Source organism: Podarcis vaucheri, assembly GCF_965113315.1.
Source record: "Podarcis vaucheri genome assembly, chromosome: 3".
Lineage (NCBI taxonomy): Eukaryota > Metazoa > Chordata > Lepidosauria > Squamata > Lacertidae > Podarcis > Podarcis vaucheri.
The window spans coordinates 64,581,766-64,604,040 of NC_138761.1; the positions used below are offsets into that span (position 1 = coordinate 64,581,766).

Consider the following 22,275-nt stretch of genomic DNA (forward strand, 5'->3'; position numbering starts at 1 on the left):
TTGGTCTGGACTTGACCAATTCAAGCCCAGACTGTGTGCTCAGAAGTATTTTTCTGTATTTTGTAACCCAATAATTTTCTACCTGTGTTCTTCTTGCTGCTGCATGGAATAACACATGAATCTGACCTTTGGAGTTTGTAAGTAAAGCATTTAATCTTACTACCAGTGTGGTCGGTTCATTGTGAGAGGGTTAGAGAAGGGAAGCACTGTAAGAGGACTAAGCAGGATATAGAAAGGGTCTAACAGCTTATATTCTTCCCACTTCACTGAGCTGCATGATTCTGTGATTTTAAGGCTCTCTCTTGCTGGAGAGTGTGTTTAGTTCTGTGCTTTGGAACTAGGGATCCAGCTAATTCTTTATTAACTCATCCCACAAAGGTGATTTATCTATATCTATATTCTCCAGAATAGAACTTATTTAGTTCTGATTAAAGAAGCATAGGATAGGGCTGTCAGATTCTTAAAAGAGAAATCATAGTGTTGTAAGGTTTATTTTCAGCAAACTACTTAAGCTAAGCTTAACGTAAATAGCTAAGCAGCACACTGCATTGAAACGATCAGAATGACATGCGTACTAAAGTGGGAATTTCCTTGTCCTTTAGTTGACAGTATTAACATGCAGTCTGACTCACACAGCCCAGTAAAACTGAAAACACGCAAGGCTAAATCTGGTACCAGTCACTTTAAGGGAACAGTGAGAAATAAATTTTAAATAGCAGTAAATCGGCTTAAGTACAAGTATGTAGCAATTGGACTATATTGTGTTCTAATCCCATTTATATTAAAAATGAAATTATGCCATTTACAAAGGGTGTTGGGCAAAGAAAGTAAACATTTCACTGATTCCACTGACTTCAGCAAACACTTCAGTGATCCAATTATGAGCAGAACTTTGGCTCAGCTTTTTACACAACCTAAAGTGCACTCTGTACCAGCACAGTGCTTTTATATATACAATATAAAGAAAAACTGGTGAACTTAAGGTGAAAAATGTTTTGGCACAATCCAGCCCAAATTAAGTGCATATATGTCAGGGTTACTTCCAGATCCTAGCTCACAGAGGATCACGCTAGCCAGCGATCGTTAAATAAAAGTCTTTATTGAGTTACAGTCTCCATTCTCGAGCTGCTGCGTGCAACCCTACGTCTTATGCTTAGATCGGCGAAGCTCCGTCTGAGTCTCCGCCCCTTGCGCACCAACTTAATATCCTAGCCCTGCTCCACCTTTTCCGCCTGACAGTTCTCCTCTGGGTCCCTCTGCCCCCCTGGGTCTCTTCCTTCCGGGATTCTTCTGACGCTGACCCCCCTGACTCTCCTGTCTCCTTGCGCCGGGCTTTAGGACCTGGCTCCCTTTCCGGGCTGCCTACTGCGCCACCTTCCTGTGCATTTGAACTTGGCGCGCGCGCCCAACCTTCCACTTTCCGTCTAACCGTCACTTCGCTCCCCGATGAAGGTGTGGCCACTCCTGACTTGTGCCCTCCCTCCTGTTGCGAGCTGCCAGCGCTTGCTCCCTGGCGCTCTTCCTCTTTCCTACTCTCTGGCGGTGACGTTGGTCCCGATCTCCAACTGCTCCCCTCTGAGTCCCCTCTGGCTCTTTCTTCCTGGGGTGTCCCCCTAGTCTCCCCCCTTGCCCTGGCCACTGGTGCTCCTTTTTGTGAATCTTCTGATTCACTGGAAAGACTCGGAGATCTCGGGTCGTCGTCATCACTCATCCTTTCTTCTGCCTCCTCCCCCTCGCTCTCTGTTTCCTCCTTTGCCCTCGCCTCTGCTCCTGAACCCCTGACAATATATATAATGATTTTCAAACCAAAGTTAAGCGTTTTAGTGTCCTGTTCATTATAATGGGAGTATTAAACATGCCTTTAGTTAAAAACAAGAAGATTTCCACGTGCGTATCGTAGGCTGTACATTTTTTTACTACTTGAATTTCAGAAGGGGGTGGGGGGAATAAGGTATTAGCAACAAGTGGCTCTACCTAAGGCACTTTCTCTGGGAAAAGTTTCCCAACCCTTTCCTGCAGAATTACCCATTTTGCAGACAAATCAGCCCACAACAGCAGCCTGGTGACATGGTCAAGAGGAAACATCTTGGTGAGACAGATGTGGCTCCTGAGCTGTATCTGCTTGTTTACCACAGCTTCCAAATATGCCATGTCACAAAAAACAAAATAACAAATAACGCAAGATTCATAGCTTAATACATACCGGCACATCTTCTACAGTGGACACATGTGTGAACAGCTGTGTGTTCAGCCCTTCTCCTTCCCAATGGTTTGAGGAAAAGAAGTTTCCTGCTTTGCCTGTTGGAGACTCTACCTATAAGCAGAAAGCAGAGCTATGTTTCAAATATCAACAAGTGACTTACTTTATCCCTATTTAGCAGTACCTGTAATTGTTATTTCCAGATAAAGTTGGCCTACATCGCAATTTAGTTTTGTCAGTGTATATTAGTTCTTGAAAAGTCACTCTCTGTATGACATAACATTAAGGATTAATTCAGGATTAATTCAATTTTTTTAAAAAATTAAACAATAATTTAAGCTCCTGGAAATCTAGACTGCAACTAAGTTTCTTAGTGGGGCCATCAATGAAAAATTGTAGTCTTTTTAAATTTTGTAAAAGATGTGCAAGGCTTCACTGATTAACTTTCTTGTTCCTGAGAATTCCACTAAAGCCAGAGAGTATGAAATTTTTGAAATTAATGGTTTACAAGGCTTGACATAATTTGTTGTATGTAAGGACCAGGATAATCTATTCTCAACATATAAACATCAGGCACCAATTGTATACTTTTTGCTGTGGAAGCAATGGTCTTCTCTGAAAGACAGAAATGACAGGACAGTAGGCCCACAACTTACGCAGGCGTTACATTCTAGGGATCGCACCCAAAGCCAAAATGGAGTATAATCAAAACCCATTAAGTTCAATGGCGGATAGATAGCCAAAGTCACCCCCTTTTTATTATTTGCCATGCGCATGAAGCTGAATGCGCACAAGTTAAATGCATGCAAGTGGCAGGCTTACTGTATTGTTTCTGTGACATATTATGGTTCACCTAATCTGTTTGCTTACAAAAATTTAAGATTGAGGAAATATTTGAACAATCTGATCCAGCTCCTGATGATCTTTAAAATTAAAACATGGCAAAATTGGCTTCTCGCCAGAGTAAGTGAATCAATTTAAGACACTTCTGGGCAATGTGAGCCCAGTTTTAAGTGGTCTTAGATAAATATTGTTTAACTTGCCTCCTGTTTGATTTTCTTCAACAAAGGGGATCCATTTTCACATATGCCAGAAGCAATGTCAGTTTCATCGGACTCTTGCTTGATAACATCTTGCAGATCGTCTACAAGGTGAGCTGGTGTCTGAGGCTAAAAACGAAAAATAAGTATGCAATGAAACAACACAAAACTCTTCGTATCATCCTCATATAAATCCAATTTTTATCACGGTTTTTCCCCCTTCTTACCAGCATTTTCAAGGGTCCATATTTGAATTCTTGAGCTGCAAGTGCATTTTTAAATGGAGTTGGTGTTCTTGGAGAGCTCTCCAATATTGATCTTTTGATAGCTGGAGTTCTGAAGCTGAGTCCACAAAAGGGGGGGGGGGAGGAGAGAAATTAGGAAGTAGTTTGAATCTTTTTGCTGAAATCCTAGTTTAGAGTAGCGTCACATTAAAAGGTTGACTTGTGTACTGCAAAGTTCTATGTTCTAAACAGCCATGTGTGCTATGGGGATAATAATGAGGGCATATATTTCAGGGGCGCTGTGGGCACTGCTGAAATAATGTCCACAAACCTCTTCAAGCACTTAGGAATAATGATGGTGGACGCAGAGTGCCATTTGGTTTGCTTTAAAAGAGGACTGGACAAATTCATGGATGATATGGCTAACAGTACTACAGCTGGAGGCAGAATTCTTATGAACACGTTGCTGGAAATTACAGGAGAGAGAGGTCTTCTGCTCAGGTCCCACTTGTAGGTTCCCCACAAGTATGGGTGGCCACTGTGAGAACAAGATACTGGGCCACTGGCCTAACCTAGCAGGCTTTGCTTTTGTTCTAATTATATGTGCCCAGAAGGAGTTCCATTATAAGATGGTAGGAACAACTGACCTAGCGGCCACCATACTAGTTCAAAAGCTACCCTACACATCTGGCCTCATTCATGTCAATGGAAGGAGCAGCTCCAAATGGACAATGCTGAGCTGCCCTCCACTGAAATGAATGGGATGCTTACTTACAGAGAAGCTCTGTGTGCCCAACCAAAACCCAACAAACTCTGGATCAGGGTGAAAGAAATAAAGATGCATGTTCGTAGCCTATTTTAGCTGTTCTAGTAATATGGCAAAAGTACATTTTTTAAAAAAATAATAAAGCAAGAGAAATTACATATTATTCTCCTTCTGTATCTTAAATGCTTGGTCTCTGTGAAGAGGTGCTGTAACAGTGAGTTTATGAGCACAGAGGGGAGTGGAAGTTAAAGTTGGATTGTCCAGGTCCAGGCTTTCTTGGCTTGAGGTGTTCAAGAACTGCAAATATTAAAAAAGAGAGGGCATCTCAGTTAACAGGAGTGCTTCTTCCACGAACTTACAGTGAAACTGTATCAACAGCAGCGTCATGTTGTGTGGCAGTGAGTATTTTGGTTGCGATACTCCCAAAGTAAAGTTTCACATTTCTAGTGTTTGGCCTACACAAATATATTCCTTTGGTTTTGTTACAAGATTATTTATAGAAACAAGTATTTGTTTTACCTCACTGAGTTTATTTGCCTTTGCAAAGAATGTCTAATAATATGAAAGAACCTTGGAGCTTGGTTAATGAGAAGTACTGGGTGACATCCGCCTAGGTCATGAGCAGAGTATAGCCAATGAAATCTATGGACTTGACTTCAATTATTTCAATGGGTCCACTCCAAATAAGTAAAGATATCACCCACTGAACCTTGTAGCATGAAATATGGCAACTAGATTTTTTTAAAAACATTAAACGTTCCTATTTTATCCATTAAAACTGATTGTTTTACTTTCACAGAACAGAAAGTAAAAGTTGCACAGAGCTTTTCAAAATTACTATTTTGATGTAAATATTTAATTTGCTGAAAAAGGGCTGCTATTGCAGAATTTAGGAAATAAACTTCATTAGCAGTAATGACTGTCATTAACAACATGTTGTTTCAAACTCTACATGTTTAAGCAGAAGTCCACAAGCCACTTAAACCAATTCACATACTCTTAATCTGTTTAGCCCATTCAATGAGATGCATATACCTTAAATATATCAAGTAGTTTGTAACTCACACCTTACTGTTCAAAAATGTTTTCATATAATCATTTATTTTAAATCACTTGTTAGTTTGCAACATAATTTGGACACCATTGTCTGTTTAGTGTAAATTTAGGGAGTCAGTGAACCCAAATGTGGAAAGTATGGGGTAAGAAAAAATGGTTACAGGAAACAGAAATGTTAAATTCTGATAGCTGAAGGAATGACAAGCAAGAGCAAAGCAAACAAACCGCTAACCCCTTGAAAACCACCAAGAATAAGACACACAAGAGAAAAGCAAATTTATCAGTTAGATTGTTGGCAGTCTAAACTCCATGGTGAAGAGTAAGCTATGAGTAAATTCAAAATTGGAGAGCAATCAGTGAGTGCAGCAGGAATTAGTCATTCGTTCCAATGATTAGTTCTCCTATGTTGTTAACACCTTGCTGACTTTTGAGGATTAGTAAAATCTGTGCAGAAATCTTGCTCTACCTGCGAGGGAGAGAATGGCAGGCTTTTGACAGGGGAGCGCTTAGGAGTTGAGCTCCTGACATCAGCAAGTATGAAGGACTTATGGCCACTGGCTAAGTGGCTGGGATGCCCTCTCTTTGTGCGCAGAAACACCAACGGAGCTGTGCCACATTTTGAGCCAGCCAAGGACTTGGGCAAGGCAAGGGAATCCTGACTCAACATGGCTTTGCTCAGGTTTGAGAGAGGGTGTCCTTCAGGCCTACATGCACTGGCCTCTGTTTGCTGAAGCTGTGGGGCTTTGGCAGAGGGAGCTCGGCTAGGCAAGGTGTCTGCTTCTTCAGAGAATTCAAAACTGCTGAGATCACCCCATGATGAAGGATCCTAAAAACAATGGGGGAAGTGACGAATCTATGAGACAGTGTATGATGCCCTTTCATTATTTTTTTAAAAAAGTATAGCACTAACATAACAACTTTAATAAAAGGGAAACAAAGTAAAGGAGCCATTGTTCCTCATTTTTAAGCCATTTTAACCCAGTTTCAGTCTTTCCCGAATGAAAACTATCCTAATGGTGGATTCCTAAAAGAAGCAACTCTCCCCCTCCCTTACCAGTCTGTTACAGTCTGTGACCCATCTGCTTTATTAAGGAGGCAGGATTCTTAAGTGAAAAGGATACAGTCGAGTAGGTGATGCTGTCATAAGGAATTTGTTTTGCCAAATGTTTGGTTTCAGCCCATACTTCTTAAAGAGCCCTATGTCAGTCTTAGAATTTCTACATGAAAGACTGAGAATCTTCAAAAATGACATGTGATTTCTCGAAGTTTTCGTAGAAGAAAATCATTAATGCAATGTGTGTTTCACAAAAAAGGAGGGATCCAGGAAGGTATGTAGAAGTGTACAGTCACTTGAAATGGAACTAAAAATATACGTAGAGTTGTGTGGTTTTTTTGTAATGTACAGTATGAATTCACTGTTAAAAGGCACAACATATTTAGGAATAATTTTAGATATGGCAGCTCACTTAGAATAAATTTATACAAGCAACCTGAAAACACTAACAATAATGATTCTATACATGCATGTTACGTGCAAATGTTTACCTGTGCTTGATAAATATTGGGAGCCCACAAACAACAAGCTAGGGCTAAATGCTCGGATCCTACCATGTTTATTCAGAAATAAGAGCCCATCTATTTAAATGAGACTTACTTCCAAGTAAGCCTGCATAGGACTGGGTTGTAAGTTGTAAATGTGCAGAAAAAAACAAAACAAAAACCAACTGTACTAAAGGTGGCCATTGGATATCGGATTATTCAGCAACAAAGCAAACAAGACAGACAGAATGTAAGAAAACAAATTGATATAGAAATAGCATATGACTCCAGTCCTTATACCAGCCACACCTTAGAAGATGACCATTCTACTTACGGAATCTATCAGCTGAAGCGTTTCCGCAAATTCTAAGAGATTCTTAACATTATCCAGGAAGTTACTCTGGTGAACAATCATGCACCTTGCAGGGGATGCACTTTCTTCCGGCAAGCAGCCATGATCCACTGGTGGCGATGGAATACAATGATGATGCTCCCCCAAAGAGGAAATGGGCGCACTGTTACCACTTGTTCTGGTACTGTCTGCAATTGCGGTGCTGTGCCATCCTGGGTAATCTGACGTGTGGTTCTGTGTCTAAAGGAAAGCAGAAGGGGGGGCGGTAAAGAGGGTGCGAGAAAAAAAGAGGCAGAAGGAACTTAGCAAAGAAATTGCACAAGGTATCGGATGGCTGTTGAAGGAAAAGATAAAAGTAGTTGCATCATCTAAGCACTTAATGCCCATGAAACAGTTGTCAAGATGTTTCCTTTCATCAGTGCAGCAAGAGCTTGTTTGAAAGGGTAATAAATTTATAGCTTTTATTTTGGCATTACCTCATCTTGTGCAACAACTCTGCATCCTGGGCCAGTATCTACAGTATAACAAGGAATACAGCTACATGCATACACTCTTCTTCCAAAGTCTGAGTGCACAAATCTGTTTTTCCTTCCCTGTGCAAAGTAAGGAAATTGCAATATTTCCCTAGTGCAAAACTCGGTCTTATCTGTACCTTATGGATTTAGATTGTGAATTCCACATCATGTTTGAAGTCACTGGCAACTTTTCCATTGGTCTTTGCGGATTTAGATTAATACCAGTTACTTATTTTTAATATACCTTCCCTCATCTTTGCCCTATCTCTGACTAGCGCTACAGCTTACACCAATGCAATGAAAAGGCTGTAAAATCAACGCGGTTAGGAAAGCAGAAGAGCAAATTAACAGAAGTCTCTTTGCAGCATAACCATGCAAGAGAAGGCATTGCAAAACTTCAACTAAAAATTAGAAGTGGCCAAACTAACATTTCATGCACACGGTTGTGTCCCCCCCCTCCATTAACTAGAAAATGAATTAATTATTAATATGAATTAATTAGACGTAGATGTTTCCTTCTGGCTATCACCCAGGTTTTTGTTTTTTTCTGCAGTTCCCGTATTAATTTTATTACATATACAAATTCAGTAATAGCCAGCTCTGGGTTTCATACATGCAGTTATAGAATCTAACTTTCCTCGGAGAAACATTACCAAACATGCATAAAAATAAAAACAAATAAAATGGACCTTATTTGGGCTGTGATTCCCAAACCATTTGGTCTGGAGCAATAGTCCTGTTTCCCCAACGCCAATTCAAGACTATGTATTCTCAACTTGCAGGGCATGTGGCACAAGTGGCCCCGGGAGGAGGATTCTGTGGCATTCTGGAATGGAGGAGACAGGCCCAGCGGTGTGGCCAGTGCAGAGACACACTCTGCCTGCCCCCTTCTATGCAGCTAGATTTTGCTAGCTAGAGGGGAAGCCACTCCAGGCTTTGGGGCAGGGGTGAGGTTCAGAATACATACAAGTAGCACTCTTTAGAGCAGCAGTATGTGTCATACTCTGGAATTGACTTGTGCCACATTTGCCCAAAAGGGTGAGCAAGACCGCCTGCAATGGCTTGAGGATCACAGGCCAGGAGTGCAACATATAGCTAAAGGTGAGGAATACAGCGCAGAGAGAAAGAGAAGAAAAGCAAGAACCAGGCACTACATTTTCATTATGCACAGTGTTCGGAAGTTCTCAGAAACAAAGATGTCCCCTCAGGATAAAACCTGACGGGATCTGATCGTTGCTGTTCTTTTTTAAATAGTAGTCCATTTACACATAAAAGCAAACATGGTGGAATTAGTGCACCACTGAAATTTGGAGATGGGGGGAAGCAAATGCTTATGGGGGGGTGGAGAGCAATGTGATGTCTCCTCCTCTTCAAATGGAAATATAGAGCCTTGATTAGTGTCAGAAGAAGAGGGGGAGGGAAAAGGGGTGGAAAGAGAAGCACTGGGGTAAAGCTGCTATCCCTCCGTCCAAGCACACAGTGACATTCTTACTGGTAATGCCTGTTGCCCTTTCAGTTCATTCTCAGTCGACATTAGTAGCAACTCTAATTCCTTTATTCGCTTTTCTTTCTCAGGGTCTTCATCATTATAGTGTCTCTGCAATTAAGAGTTAAGGGAAAAGAGAAGGTAAAGGCCGGGTTGGATGCTGCAGTTTACGATGATGACGATGGCTTGCGGCCTTGCAGAATTGCAGGCAAATTAGCCTGAGAGGCTCCTCCACTGGACAAAAAACCCCAGAATCTCTGCTTAATTTTATTTTATTTTTTGAACAGGTATTAAAGTGCAGAACACAATACCTATTTTCTGGATGCCTTCTGCGTACCAAACTAGGGAACCTAAGAAACCATTCCAGATCACTTTCCCTGGCCACCTTTTTAAAGAAATGAGTAGACCTCCTCACCCTGATACAACTTCTTTCTGCCAGTGTGCAAACAAAAGCACTGGGTAGCCGCTAACTGTGGTCAGAAAACTGGAAGCCTGTCTCAGGAACATGTGCCCTTACTCCCTTTCCTCGAGCAATTGATACCCTCTCCTCCTAAACTGCAAGTTCACCTTCAGCAATGTTGACTCTGGTGAAAGCTAACCAGGGGTTACTCTAAAACCAGGATCTGAAATCCACACCAATCTGGGGCCTTCACATTTTTAGAAACGGAAACCCATGTTTAGCCCTAAGCTGAAAACCACGATGACAATCTGCTCAGTTACCAAGGTGGAGGAGAATTTGCTCCAGAAAGCGAAGGAGCTGTGAGGAGAGTGTGTGTCTTCTCAAGGCTGGCACCCAAATTGCTGGAAAAATGGCTGCCCAGGTTCTTCACTATCATTTACTTTGTTAAAAGAGCTGTGCCTTTGTCTGATTTTATTTTTTAGCAGGTTAAGGTATTTGCATGTAACTTGCATATGAAATGTATGGCAAATGGACCTCTGAAATGGATTTTAAATTTATCTACCTGAATAGCTGCAGCAGCTGGCTGGGGAACATTAACAATATTTACATGAAGTGCTACTGGATATGGGATCTGAGAAGAGACCTAGACCGAAAGACAAAGAGAGCCCAAATTAATCATGCTGTTCACACACTTCTCAATAATGTGATGGGCTTAAGTAACACACACACACACACACACACACTGTACTTCTTATGCCAATCTTTCTACCTCCTTGAAATAAAAGAGGTGTCTCATTTTAAATTCAACAAGTTCAGTAACCCTTTTAGGAATTCTCAAACTATGGTGATCCATCGATCAACCAATAACACCCTCCCAACCATCTATTGCTGTTTTATTAATTACTAATTTTTAATTTGTTTTTGGTTACTGGATTATTTTGCAGGCCCGGATTGTATTGATTTTTATGGGGTTGTAAGGTTTTCTGTATTGCATTAATGAATGTGTCTTTTGTATTCCTGGCTCCTCCTTGAGAAATGTGCCTAATTAATTTCATAAACAACAACAAAATGGACAGATGGCATCAAGGGCGCTTGTGTTGGGTTGAAGGCTAAGCATCTCAAAGTAAAAGGAGATAACAGGCCCACAGCATGATTTTTAATTCCCCAGAGAAGGAAAAGGGGTTTATGGGTTTCCCAGGAGCATCTGAATGGCCTCTGTTGAAAACAGGTCGCTGGACTAGATGGACCTTTGGTTCAATCCAGCAGGCATCTAACAAGACATGTTTCCCCACCCTTTACAACTACTTGGTGGATTGTAATACAGACAGACCATCAGATCCATTGCATGTATGGCTTCCGCAGGCATCTAAACATGAGGAAGAATATAGAGAAAGCAGTCTGTGTTATAATCCACCAATCAGTAACAAAGCCTGACAAAAATTGGATACCAAGTTATTCTACATGTGCTTCCACTTAATTAATTAATTAATTATCTGCCCTTTATCTGTAGATCTCAGGGCAGCCCACAACGAAAAATTACAATGTCTCATGAAAGAATGTCCCTTTGAGTTCCTGCTATCAAGAAAAGCTAAATACTGTGAAGCAGACATCTCAGATGCTGTGACAAATAAAAAAATTAAAAACGATAAGGAAGACGTATTTAAATTGCAACCAAATGGTCCCGTGTTTGACATTTTGTATTTACTGGCAAAATTCTGAGTGGGTTCTCTCTGTATTATCAATTTTTGCCATATATCATATGGACTGTTATATTCTGTAATAAAATAATATTACAAACATAATAGAATCATAGAATGGTAGAGTTGGAAGGGATCCTGAGGGCTATCTAGTTCAAACTAGATTCATATAATCTTAGATTCATATAATCTACTTAATAATGACTATGAGTTTATAATTACTTATAACTATATAACTTATCAGCTATAACTACTTACTTCACCTGCAGCCAAATTGTAAACCAGTGGAAGTCTAGAACAGGAGAATGCTACAGGTTTAGACCCCACAGAGGAAGTACAACTACTCAATTATTACTTTCTACTTGTCAAAATTAAGACATTAAAAATGCTTTCACGCAAAAATATGAGAATAGGCGTGTCAATCTATCTTACATAAGCCTATCACTGTTATCTGAATTCCTTTTTTTTATGGAGCGCATAGTGGTAAAATTAAAAACATTGAATGATATCTAATGTAACTATAGTGAAGAGTAGAGCCACTGAAATAAATGGATTTACATTACTCAAGTCCACTGGCTTCAGTGAGTTTAATTCCAAGTAGTCACCTCATCCATTGTTTTAAAAAAGAGTGAGGCCAACCCTATGGCTACAATTCTAACCATGGCAACTGGTAAGTACCAACGAATTCAATGGAGCTTACCACCAGGTAAGTGAGGTTAGCACCGCAGCCATTATGCCTCTTACAGACAATTGCTAACTTGCATCCTTCCCAGCCCTAGCAGGTGGTCTGGGCACTGCTGATGCTGCAATGTGGCTAAAACTATGTACATGTGGACTTGATTAGATCCTCAGATGAGAGACCACACTGAACCTTGTGCAAAAGCAAGATATAGCAATATATCAATCATATTAGCCTCCCTTTCTCCATTCCTGCTATGGTCATGCATGGCAGTTACAATATCTCAATGATGGGGAGACCTAGCTGTCAACCGATTGAATCAGCTTACATTCTGTGTCTCAGAAATGTGGTAATAGGAGTAGTCACTGGTGGCTGGGGTCGGGGTGGAGGTTGGCAGCTGCACCGAAGGTGGGGTGTGGGTAAAGCCCATTAAATGGTTGTTCTTTGGAAAACTTGTGGCTACTGAAGGCTGGCTGACTTTGGAAGACTCCTGAAGATAACCTTCCTGTTCAACCTTTCGCCGCATCGTAGAATTCCAGTGGTTCTTGATAGCATTATCAGTTCTGCACAAGAACACAGGCATATAAAGAAGAAAGAACAACATGAAATTGGAATGCTTAGGCATGGTTAAGGTTAACTGGCAGGAGAGAGCAGTTAACATACAACATTACCATGGTCACCTAGGAATCTCCTTTGCACTTTAATAGTGCTTATATTGGAATATGTCATTCGGCTCACATGGGCTGAACTTCTGCTACAAGCTCGCAACAGACGGGTTTTTACTGTTGTCAAAATATGCAACTATCCTCACTGCATTTCATTAGTGCCCTGCATCTGTAACTGGCAGCAAAAATTAAATAGGTAAAGCAGTGACATAAAAAACAAACAAGTCTCCCTGAATTCCTGATTTCAGTTCTGAAGTCAACTCCTCCTGCCCCTTCTCTTACATTATGTTCCACCTGGATAAATTAATCACTCCAATCACTCATCCCCTAACATGTGACGCAACAGGCACAACCTCCCTTCAAGCTTTTCAAATACAGCCATTCCAAAAGGAACTCTGTAGCATTCCACTGCTGCATGGAGGCAATGCAAAGCGGTCATCCTCCAAGCAAACATACTAGAAAATCGAAACCAGTTCTACAGTCAACGAAGCAAACATTTTTGCTCTTCTTGGGTTTGGGCTTTATTTGTGGTTCCCCCAAGATGATTGGAATTCATCCAAGGGAAGTATGCACAAGTCCTTGATGCTGGAAAGTTCTGTAGGCCTAAAAAGCACGAGCGTGTAATGTTCTATCCTGACCCACCCTGGTGGATCTAATAAGTTTAGGGAGTGAGGGAGTATAGATCTGGGAAAGGGCAAGATGAAGCAAGAGTTAATCACTCTCTCCTAGAGCACCATTTTCCTTATCTTCAAAGGATTTCCAAGGCCTGAAGTGGGAGATCCAGATCACAGATCTCCTGCGTCATATTTAGTTTTCACCTCAGTTAACTTCCAGTCTTGGGACACAGCTTGTTAGGGCTTATGTGACCATGGTGTTCATACTCAGCGAAAGGAATAAGATGGTGTTACTCAAAGAAAAGAAAAAACAGATTTGTGTCTGTGTGTGACATTCTCCAAAAGCTGTTTAGGTGCTTGAGTAATAATTATAAATATTATCTATATTATCTTACTACATTATTAATTTAGAATGGTTTCATAATTATGCTTTAATATTATCTAAAATAAAGTTTCTGTTCATTACAGAACTGTAAAAAGAAGAAGTGCCAGGTCAGTTATGCTTCCTCTTTTCTCACTTCTACAGGAGTAGGTAGGACATGGATCTCCATAGAGGGATTGTAGAACTCTCCATATGGGAGATCAGCAAGTCCCACGCCCCACACAATTCATACTATGGTAAAAATGAGTCGAACACCTATTTCCTTCCATCTTTGTAACATATGAAGACGTCGTAACATTATCAGGCAAGGTCTTCTGCGTCACTGGAGATCTACACAGCCTTAAATCATCCGATATGTTATTTTACAGAAGACCCCCAATAGCTTCCTGAGACTGCCTGTTCTATTGATCAGATACAATTTAGAAAACCTCTCCTACAATTAAAGCTAATACAGTGGTGCCCCGCAAGATGAATGCCTCGCAAGACGGAAAACCCGCTAGACGAAAGGGTTTTCCGTTTTTGAGCTGCTTCACAAGACGATTTTCCCTATGGGCTTGCTTTGCAAGATGAAAACGTCTTGCAAGTGTTCCGATTTTTTTTCGCTCCCCCCTTTTTCTAATCCGCTAATCCGCTAATAGCCTTTTAGCCACTAATCTGCTAAGCCTTTAATAGCCGCTAAGCCTTTAATAGCCGCTAAACCGCTAATAGCGCTAATCGGGTTGCTTCGCAAGACGAAAAAACCGCTAGACAAAGAGACTCGCGGAACGGATTAATTTCGTCTTGCGAGGCACCACTGTAGTTGGTTGCTGCAGCTTTGTATCAACTTATAAAATAATGCACAACACTTTAATCTCATCAGCTTGGCCATGCACTCACTTACATTCATTAGGAGCATTGCATATGTTCTGCTAAGACGACAAAATACAGAGTTTCATCCCCTCATCTCCCATCTCCACCCCAGTCTTTCCTTTAAAGTGCTATTCTCTGTCATTACCGTCCAGGAAGCAACTTTGCAATTTCTGCCCATCTGTTTCCCAGTCTCTTGTGTGCTTGGTAAATAATTCTATCTTCTTCCTCTGTCCAGGAGGTTTTTTTAACTTCTGGATTCAAATGGTTGTGCCATCGCTCTCTGCATTGTTTCCCGATCCTTCCTTTCAAGTGCTTAGCGATGACAGACCAGCGCTTGGGACCATATTTCTGCACCAGCTCTATCACCTTCAAACAAGCACAAAAACAAATAAAGTGCCACCTCTAACTTTCAGGTGTTATGCTATGGGATCAAATCACAATCATTATCTTATGTTTCATGGAAGATCAGGGCTGTGATATGCATAAGGAATTTAGATAGGCCAGCATTATTAACCGGGAAGAAAAATGGGAATAAAAACAGGTGCAAAACTTATCAGGGACTAAAGAAGGCAGCTGAGTAGGAAAAGGTGGTATCCTGTTAATTGTCTTGTCATTAAAGTTGCCCCATGACATTTCCAGACTATCACAAATTTTGGCTGAGATTCTTGCACAACAAATCCACTCCCCCACAAACCGCCCCCCCCCCAGACTTTTGTGATAAGGAAAGTAAAGGGGGGAAGCACACTGGATACAACATACAATGTTCCCACAGATTAGAATTAGTTGTCAATCAATATTCCACATAATCTAACCTCCCTGCAAACAAATCAGGATGCCTGGAATCACCTCTTGTATAATTATTCCCAAAGTATTCCCCAAAGATGGGAGGGAGGATTTGGGCTCAAAAACATGAGGCTTGCCTAAGGCCATCTAATGAGATAATAACTGAGACTCCAGTCAGGGACTTCCTGGTTCGCAGCTCAGTCTCTCAACCATTCTGTATCACACCACCTCTCAAGTGGACAGTTAAGCAATTATTTAAAGTGCTGCTGGAAGAAATGTTAGGGGCTGTAAAGATCAATTATTAAATAAATTACAGGTATTATTTCATCAAAGTGGATGTAGGTTGCCTGTACCCAACATTTAATGCTGATGGAACGATTAGATTAAAATAATGTTGTTAACTTACTCGCTGATCTTCTTCTTTAGTCCACGGGCCCTTAATAAGTTCTGGATTTAGTACCTTCTGCCACCGATGCTGGCACTGTACATCTGTCCGATTCTAACAAGCCAAAAAACCCCCAACAAATTATTACATAATTGCTACAGCTGCGTGAAAAAATGCAACTTTGTTAACAAATGCCCCACAGATGCAATTCTGAGTCATGATATTGCAGTATTTACACTATTATTCAGCACGCATGCTGCTTCTGCAAGTAAAATCTTTACATTTTATTGCTTACATCACCATCAAAACAAGCAAGGATCAGGCCACTGATAGAGGTAAAACTGAGATGGGGATCTTCCAAAGGAAGAGTTGGACACTATGACAGCTTCAGCTACAAAAACCTTGCAGCGCCTTCTCATATTAATTTTTGATTGCAGACAGCAGACAGATACCATAGTTGTATACTAACCTACTAGCTATTCGTTAAAAATGAATATATAATAAACTTTACCTGCTGCTTCTCAACAAGTGTGTCAGAAATTACCAGCAGAACCACACACTTAATAAGCAATAGCAACTACGGATCAAAGCCAGTTTCTATTCTGCATTGATGCTTTTTTGTTCCATTGAGAGACGGATAGATAGATGATGTACCAACCATCTGTTTGTATATAAAATCCCCCCAAGGCTTTTAACATTTCTCCTTCCTCCATTTCATGAGAAGTGAAAGAAAGACATTTAAATGTTGGGTATACATGGTGAAGTTCTGCAAGCCTCCCAAATTGCTATAATTGTATTAAGTCCCCATCTGTAATTATGAAACAACCTCCCCTGCTTTCACCCACTGATAAATGTGTGGTTATAAACAGAAAACGAGGCCTACTTACAGGAAGGAAATTGGCAATAACTTTCCAATCTTCTGTGCCATTCTGCTCCACAAGTTTCTTTAGCTTCTCATCCTAATACGTTTCAAGAAAAGGTGATTTAAGTTCATCTGACTTGTGTGTGTGCATGTGCGTGTTTTAAAAGTCAATACTATGCATTGCTGATTGTCATAATATCTGTCAACAAGGAAAAGGAAATCTCTAGTTTGGTTGTTCTAGGCATCTTGCACACTTTTTACGAGCTATTAGCAAGATTTTGCAACTTCACTGAAATAGTGTGTCATTTGCTATTTTGGAATTGTGAGCCCGCACCAGAAGACTAAAAAGTCAGTGTACTGTATGGAAGAAAAGGCAAAGTTGAATTACAGCGGAACTTTGGTTCTCAAACGGCTTAGTTGATGAACAAATCGGCTCCTGAACGCCAAAAACCCAAAAGTAAGTGTTCCGGTTTACAAATGTTTTTCGGTAGCCGAATGTCTGATGCGACTTCTGCTTGAGTTCAGGAAGCTCCTGCAGCCAATCAGAAGCTGCCCCTTGCTTTTCGAATGGTTTCAGGAGTCAAAAACCAAGATTCCACTGTAATTGATCAGCCTTCTTCAAAAGTCCCTTCCTAGTAGCTTAATAAAATGAGGCCACAATCCTACGTGCATTTATTCAGCATCACAGGCTAATACAGCCAAGTCCACCAGATTTTTGAATCTAATGTATGACCTACTATACTCTTCACTTAGAACTACTTAGTGCACCACCCAACCACTGATGTGCCATTAGTGGCCATGCCGTGAATGAACATAAAGCATTATCTTGGATGACATGATCGTTATATAGGAACCTTACACAACGAATAGGAAAATTCTGCACAGCAACATTCTGTTCCATCCTCCCTTCAACTAGCACATATTGATGTACATTTTGTATTCACGACAACACAGCAAACTAAGCTAGGCTGAGAACGACACATTGCAATGACACTGAAAAGAGCAGCCCTGTGTTGAGCTTGTCCTTTTCTTTGCATGTAATAAAATGTACCTTGCGTTCTGATGTTACTATTCCCTACCCCGTATGATGGGCTAAAGGTGGCAGGGAAACACACAGTGAGATAATGCAACTTTCACTAAATGTCCTGTAAGGGGGGAATTCAATGTATGGGTGGTCTTGGCAGCAGCCCCATCATTATTGTAACATGCAGTTTCACCCACAGCGACTTGCCAAAAGCCACTCAATGAACTCCATGGCCGAACAGGAATTCAAATGCAGCTTTCACCATTGAAGTTCAACACTCTTTGTAATTGGGCCAATGGGGTTTCCAACATTATGCCAACCAACCGCATGGAGCACTACCATGAAGGAACACTTTGCACTTGCAGTTGGGGTGTAATGTTTTAATTGACACCCATCCGCCACTGCCATTATAGTCAAGTACTGGCTTAATTAATTTGTTGATTGAGCAGCAAGACAGCAATCTCCATACTATTTCTGAGTATTCTCACTGACAACAAATGCATTAATCTAGCAAAATTATTTGGGAACTGCTGTCTTGTCTCAATAACCTTTACTGAAAGTTTAGGAAGCATAACAGGAGGCCCCAAAGGCTATTTAGGAGGAATGAGAGTTCTGCAACAAACAGTCTAAGCTTTTACAAAAGCACTTGGGAAATGACCTGCTAATGTTTACATAGCAACATCAGTGCATGATGTTAATCAAGCCAAAACAGCTTTATGAAAATTGAACTGCACAGAAATAATGGAAGCTTAAATAATGATTCTCGATACTGCCAAGTGATTCTTTTCCCCAGTACAGAAGCTTATGCTGAAAATAAATATATGAGTGACAGAGTGTGAAAAAATAACTGAGGCTTATATTCACTTACCTGGGAGAAAGCCCACTCAGTGGGAGTTAGTTCTGTGTATTCAACTCTCACATTTAGACTGCTATCCTATTCACATTTACCTATTAGTAATCTCTATCGAAAGTAATGAGACCAGGTTGCACTGTGCTTGATTGCTTTCCAAAAAGGAGATAACATATTGAAAACTAGACTGGGTGGTAGATAGTCATAGTTCTTCAGTATCTTAAGAGCTGCTGTTCTAGAAATGCAGTTCAGTTGTTCAGAAACTCCAGTGGGGCCTACTGGTTTGGAGTATATTAAACAAATGGTTCTGAGGTCTTTCGTAAGGGATCAGCCTTTCAACACTTTTGTTTAATAGCTCCTGACTAAATTAGTAGTTCCCAACTCTTTAACAGTCTCATTATATATTTCTTTCTCATTAGTGACCACAGAAAGAGTACGAGAATGGAAGCAACCCCCCTATCACTTCTCTTGCAAAGCCTGGAGGTTGATGGCCTATCTAGAAAGGATCCATAGTTTCTGCTCATCTATCTGCTGTAAGGCATTGCTATCTTGGTTCCTCATGCAGCAACCATTAGAAACATGAAGCGATGACACTGATATCAACCAAAGAGAGCCAAAGGGCAACCTTAGTATGTCCACGCTTCATTACTTTATGACCTGACCTTATGAAACAGTGCAACCCACCCCTATATAAATTTATAGAGCAAAGAATGTTTAGTGATGTTTTCAATGGCCCTGGATAACTTCAGCTCAGGAGCATGCCAGTTTGCAAACTTGTATGGCATAGTTGACCAGTTGGCCACATACAGGTCTTGTGCTATGGCTACAAATAGGGCCTTATAACACAAAAGGAACTGTGGGTGTGCCCCATCCCAGTACCTTCCCCTTTCCACATAAGTCAATGGAGTGATTGCTGCTCTGCTGCCTTCAATGAAGAAGGGTTGGCGGTGTGTGTGCGCGCGCGCACATTGTGCTCCCAAGTGGGAGAGAAAATACGACTCTATTAATGCTTCTCATACCTCCTTTTCCTACTTCCATTGCTCCTGGGTGTCCCTCATCTGTTCCAATTCCATGCCATAATAGCTACATCAAAAATATCCGATGACCATATAAGAGCAACTACTGAGTAGCAATGAATGAAGTAGACCAGAGGTGGCTTTCTCAGGAGTGGGGTGGAGAGGCTCAGTGCTAGCTTCTCAACAGGTGCGTCATTGCTGCTTACCAGGAGGTGGAGGGACGAGGCACCTAGTGTGGATGCTCCAGCAGGAGTGCCCAATTGGCACCATTGGTGAACCTGCATTGCAATGAAACACCTGCCGGGAAGCTAGCACTGAGACTCCGCCCCACCAGGCAAGCTGCTTCGGAAGTAAACTTATACATGTCATAAGGATTTCCCTTCAAAATATGTTGTTTGTTTGTGCAAGCTTCCTTGGATATAACCCAAACAATCTTTCCACCCCTCCCCCCAAGAAGTCACCTATAAAACCCCCTCCCCAAAAAGAAATCTTCAGATGATTTAATTGGCTATTGTCCTTTGCTTTCAAATTTACTTTTTCAAAACAAAAAAACAAAGCTACCTTTCTAGGTACAGGCCTACTCCATGCAGTTGACAAGGAATTTTAACAGGCCTAGGCTCACATTTCTTAAGAGGAAGCAGCTTCTATTATTGTATTCAGGAGAAGCCCAAGACAACCGAGACTAGGAGTTTTATCCACACCTTCCATAAGAAACATAAGAGGAGTCTTCCTGGATCAGACTGAAGGCCCCTCTAGTCCAGCATTCTGTTCTCAGTGGCCAACCAGCTGCCCATGGGAAACCCATACGTAGAACCTGAGCACAATGGCCCTCTCCCACTCATGTTCTCCAACAACTACTATTCAGAAGTATAGTGCCTTCTGGAGATAATATAGTCATCCCACCCACTCTGGAAGAATGGCAGATGAAGGTGATAGACTATATGGGACTGGCTGAAATGACCGGCAGAATCCGTGACCAGGGGAAAGAGATGGCGGATGAAGATTGGAAGAAATTTAAAATTTATCTTAAGAGATATTGTAAAATTAATGAATGTTAAAATGTCGAGGTTCTAGAAAAAAGGGGGATTACAGCTGTAAAAGATTAAGTAAAAGAAGAGAATAAGGCAAAAATGTGATAAAAACAAGGGTTAGGATTTGCTGAAACAAGTTTGGAAATTGGGATGTAGAAAGGGGAGGTATGGGGAAGTCGGCGAAGCAAGGTTTAAGAAAAAAAGGACACGAAATTATACATGTTTGTGTGTTTGTTTGTCTGTATTGTGTATTGTTTGTGTTTATAAAAACTGTGTAAAACCAATAATATATATATATATATATATATATATATATATATATATATATATATGCTTTCGTAGATTTTCACGGGTACAGGAATGTAGGTTTTGGTGTCTTCGGGTGTCTTCCCGTGTAAGAGTCGGGGTGTCTGGGCGACGTTTCGACGAGGTCTCACTCGTCATCTTCAGGCTGGTGCTTTCGGCTTCTTGTTACTGGAACAGAGCCTGTTCCAGTAACAAGAAGCCGAAAGCACCAGCCTGAAGATGACGAGTGAGACCTCGTCGAAACGTCGCCCAGACACCCCGACTCTTACACGGGAAGACACCCGAAGACACCAAAACCTACATATATATATATATATATATATATATATGAGATAATATAGCCATCCCAACTAGCAGCCATTGATAACCCTATCCTGAAGTACTGAATTATATCATTCTATCTATGCATTGTGTGAAAGACTACTTTTATCTGTCTGCCCTGAACTTTTCAGCTGTTTACCTCTTCCCGGGTCCACCGTGTTTTCCCTAAATGGCGTTTTCCACCCTTGGGCAGCAGACCATCATAGTCATGATCATATACCTCCAGGTCTTCATCCTCATCATCGCTGCTGTATATGCTGGAGAAACAAAGCACAAAGACAAAACAGGGTAAAATGCAAAGCTGTTTAGAATGACAGGATTTGCAAAAAACTAAAACTAAAAGGTTATGAGGGTAACTGTTTGGAAACTTGCACTGCAAGATTTTGTTCTACATTCTGTTCCTAGTATTCTGAACTGGTTCTGCTGTTTTTGGTATCCACAGATACAAGCAAAAGGTTGGCAACTTTCTTATTACTGTGCATGTTTAGACCTGCTCATACTGTTAGATCAGTGGCAAATTACACACTTGGCAGCTGTTCAACCAATGATGGTTTCAAATTAAAACGCAATGTTTAGGACAATAAAGAGAACGGAGGCTGTGTCCTTTGCCCAAGTACATACTCAAAATCCTTAACTTATGCCAGATCACTTGAAGAATGCTCTATGCTTTCACACAGTTGATAAAGAAGCTTGCATATTCAACTCCCGGGTGATAAATGCTGAAGGGCTGGGTATTTTTAAAAGGAAATACATTCAATACTATACTTTGTCAAATAATGAAAAGACTAATAGCCTGATCCTATGTACACTGATTCAGAAGCCATGCTGAGTTCAACTTGACTGATGCCAAGGAAAGCTGCATTTCACCTGCACACTTACTTAGGTGTAAGGCTGCAACTCCAAACACCCTTACAAGGAAGCAAGTCCCAATGAATTCAGTGGCACTTGCTTCCAAATAAACATGCACAGGCTCAGGCTGCACAAATGCACAGAATAGCAACCCAATGAACATCGGAGGGCAAAGGCTTCTCAAAACAAATGAAATGTACAGACATCAAGTGATCAGGCTGTTTTGTAAATGAAGAGCAGTACCAACAAGTCCACAATTCATGGCCGACTACAACTATAACTTGAGGACAAATGCACAATCTGAAAACTTCACAGCACTGAAGTGAACAGTCACATTACTTAATTATAAATAGTTGTCTTGTTTCTAGTCCACCTGAGGTATTT

General features: G+C 40.9%; 1 protein-coding gene across 4 annotated transcripts in view; it reads right to left on the reverse strand.

The window, feature by feature from the left end:
* MYB (MYB proto-oncogene, transcription factor) overlaps window positions 1-22,275 on the reverse strand; it is an 86,367-nt gene that overhangs the window by 9,094 nt on the left and 54,998 nt on the right. For 2 of the 4 annotated variants that reach the window (XM_082215908.1, XM_082215906.1), the window contains 13 exons: window positions 21,182-21,299; window positions 16,520-16,591; window positions 15,654-15,746; window positions 14,610-14,830; window positions 12,283-12,517; window positions 10,141-10,221; window positions 9,185-9,289; window positions 7,160-7,417; window positions 5,753-6,112; window positions 4,388-4,527; window positions 3,468-3,582; window positions 3,244-3,369; window positions 2,204-2,314 (listed from right to left, as the gene is read on the reverse strand). In XM_082215908.1, coding sequence (XP_082072034.1) covers window positions 2,204-2,314; window positions 3,244-3,369; window positions 3,468-3,582; window positions 4,388-4,527; window positions 5,753-6,112; window positions 7,160-7,417; window positions 9,185-9,289; window positions 10,141-10,221; window positions 12,283-12,517; window positions 14,610-14,830; window positions 15,654-15,746; window positions 16,520-16,591; window positions 21,182-21,299 — 2,035 coding nt within the window. Of the gene's footprint in view, window positions 1-2,203; window positions 2,315-3,239; window positions 3,370-3,467; window positions 3,583-4,387; window positions 4,528-5,752; window positions 6,113-7,159; window positions 7,418-9,184; window positions 9,290-10,140; window positions 10,222-12,282; window positions 12,518-14,609; window positions 14,831-15,653; window positions 15,747-16,519; window positions 16,592-21,181; window positions 21,300-22,275 lie in introns of all 4 variants that reach the window. The other 2 variants (XM_082215907.1, XM_082215909.1) reach the window with 2 other exon arrangements.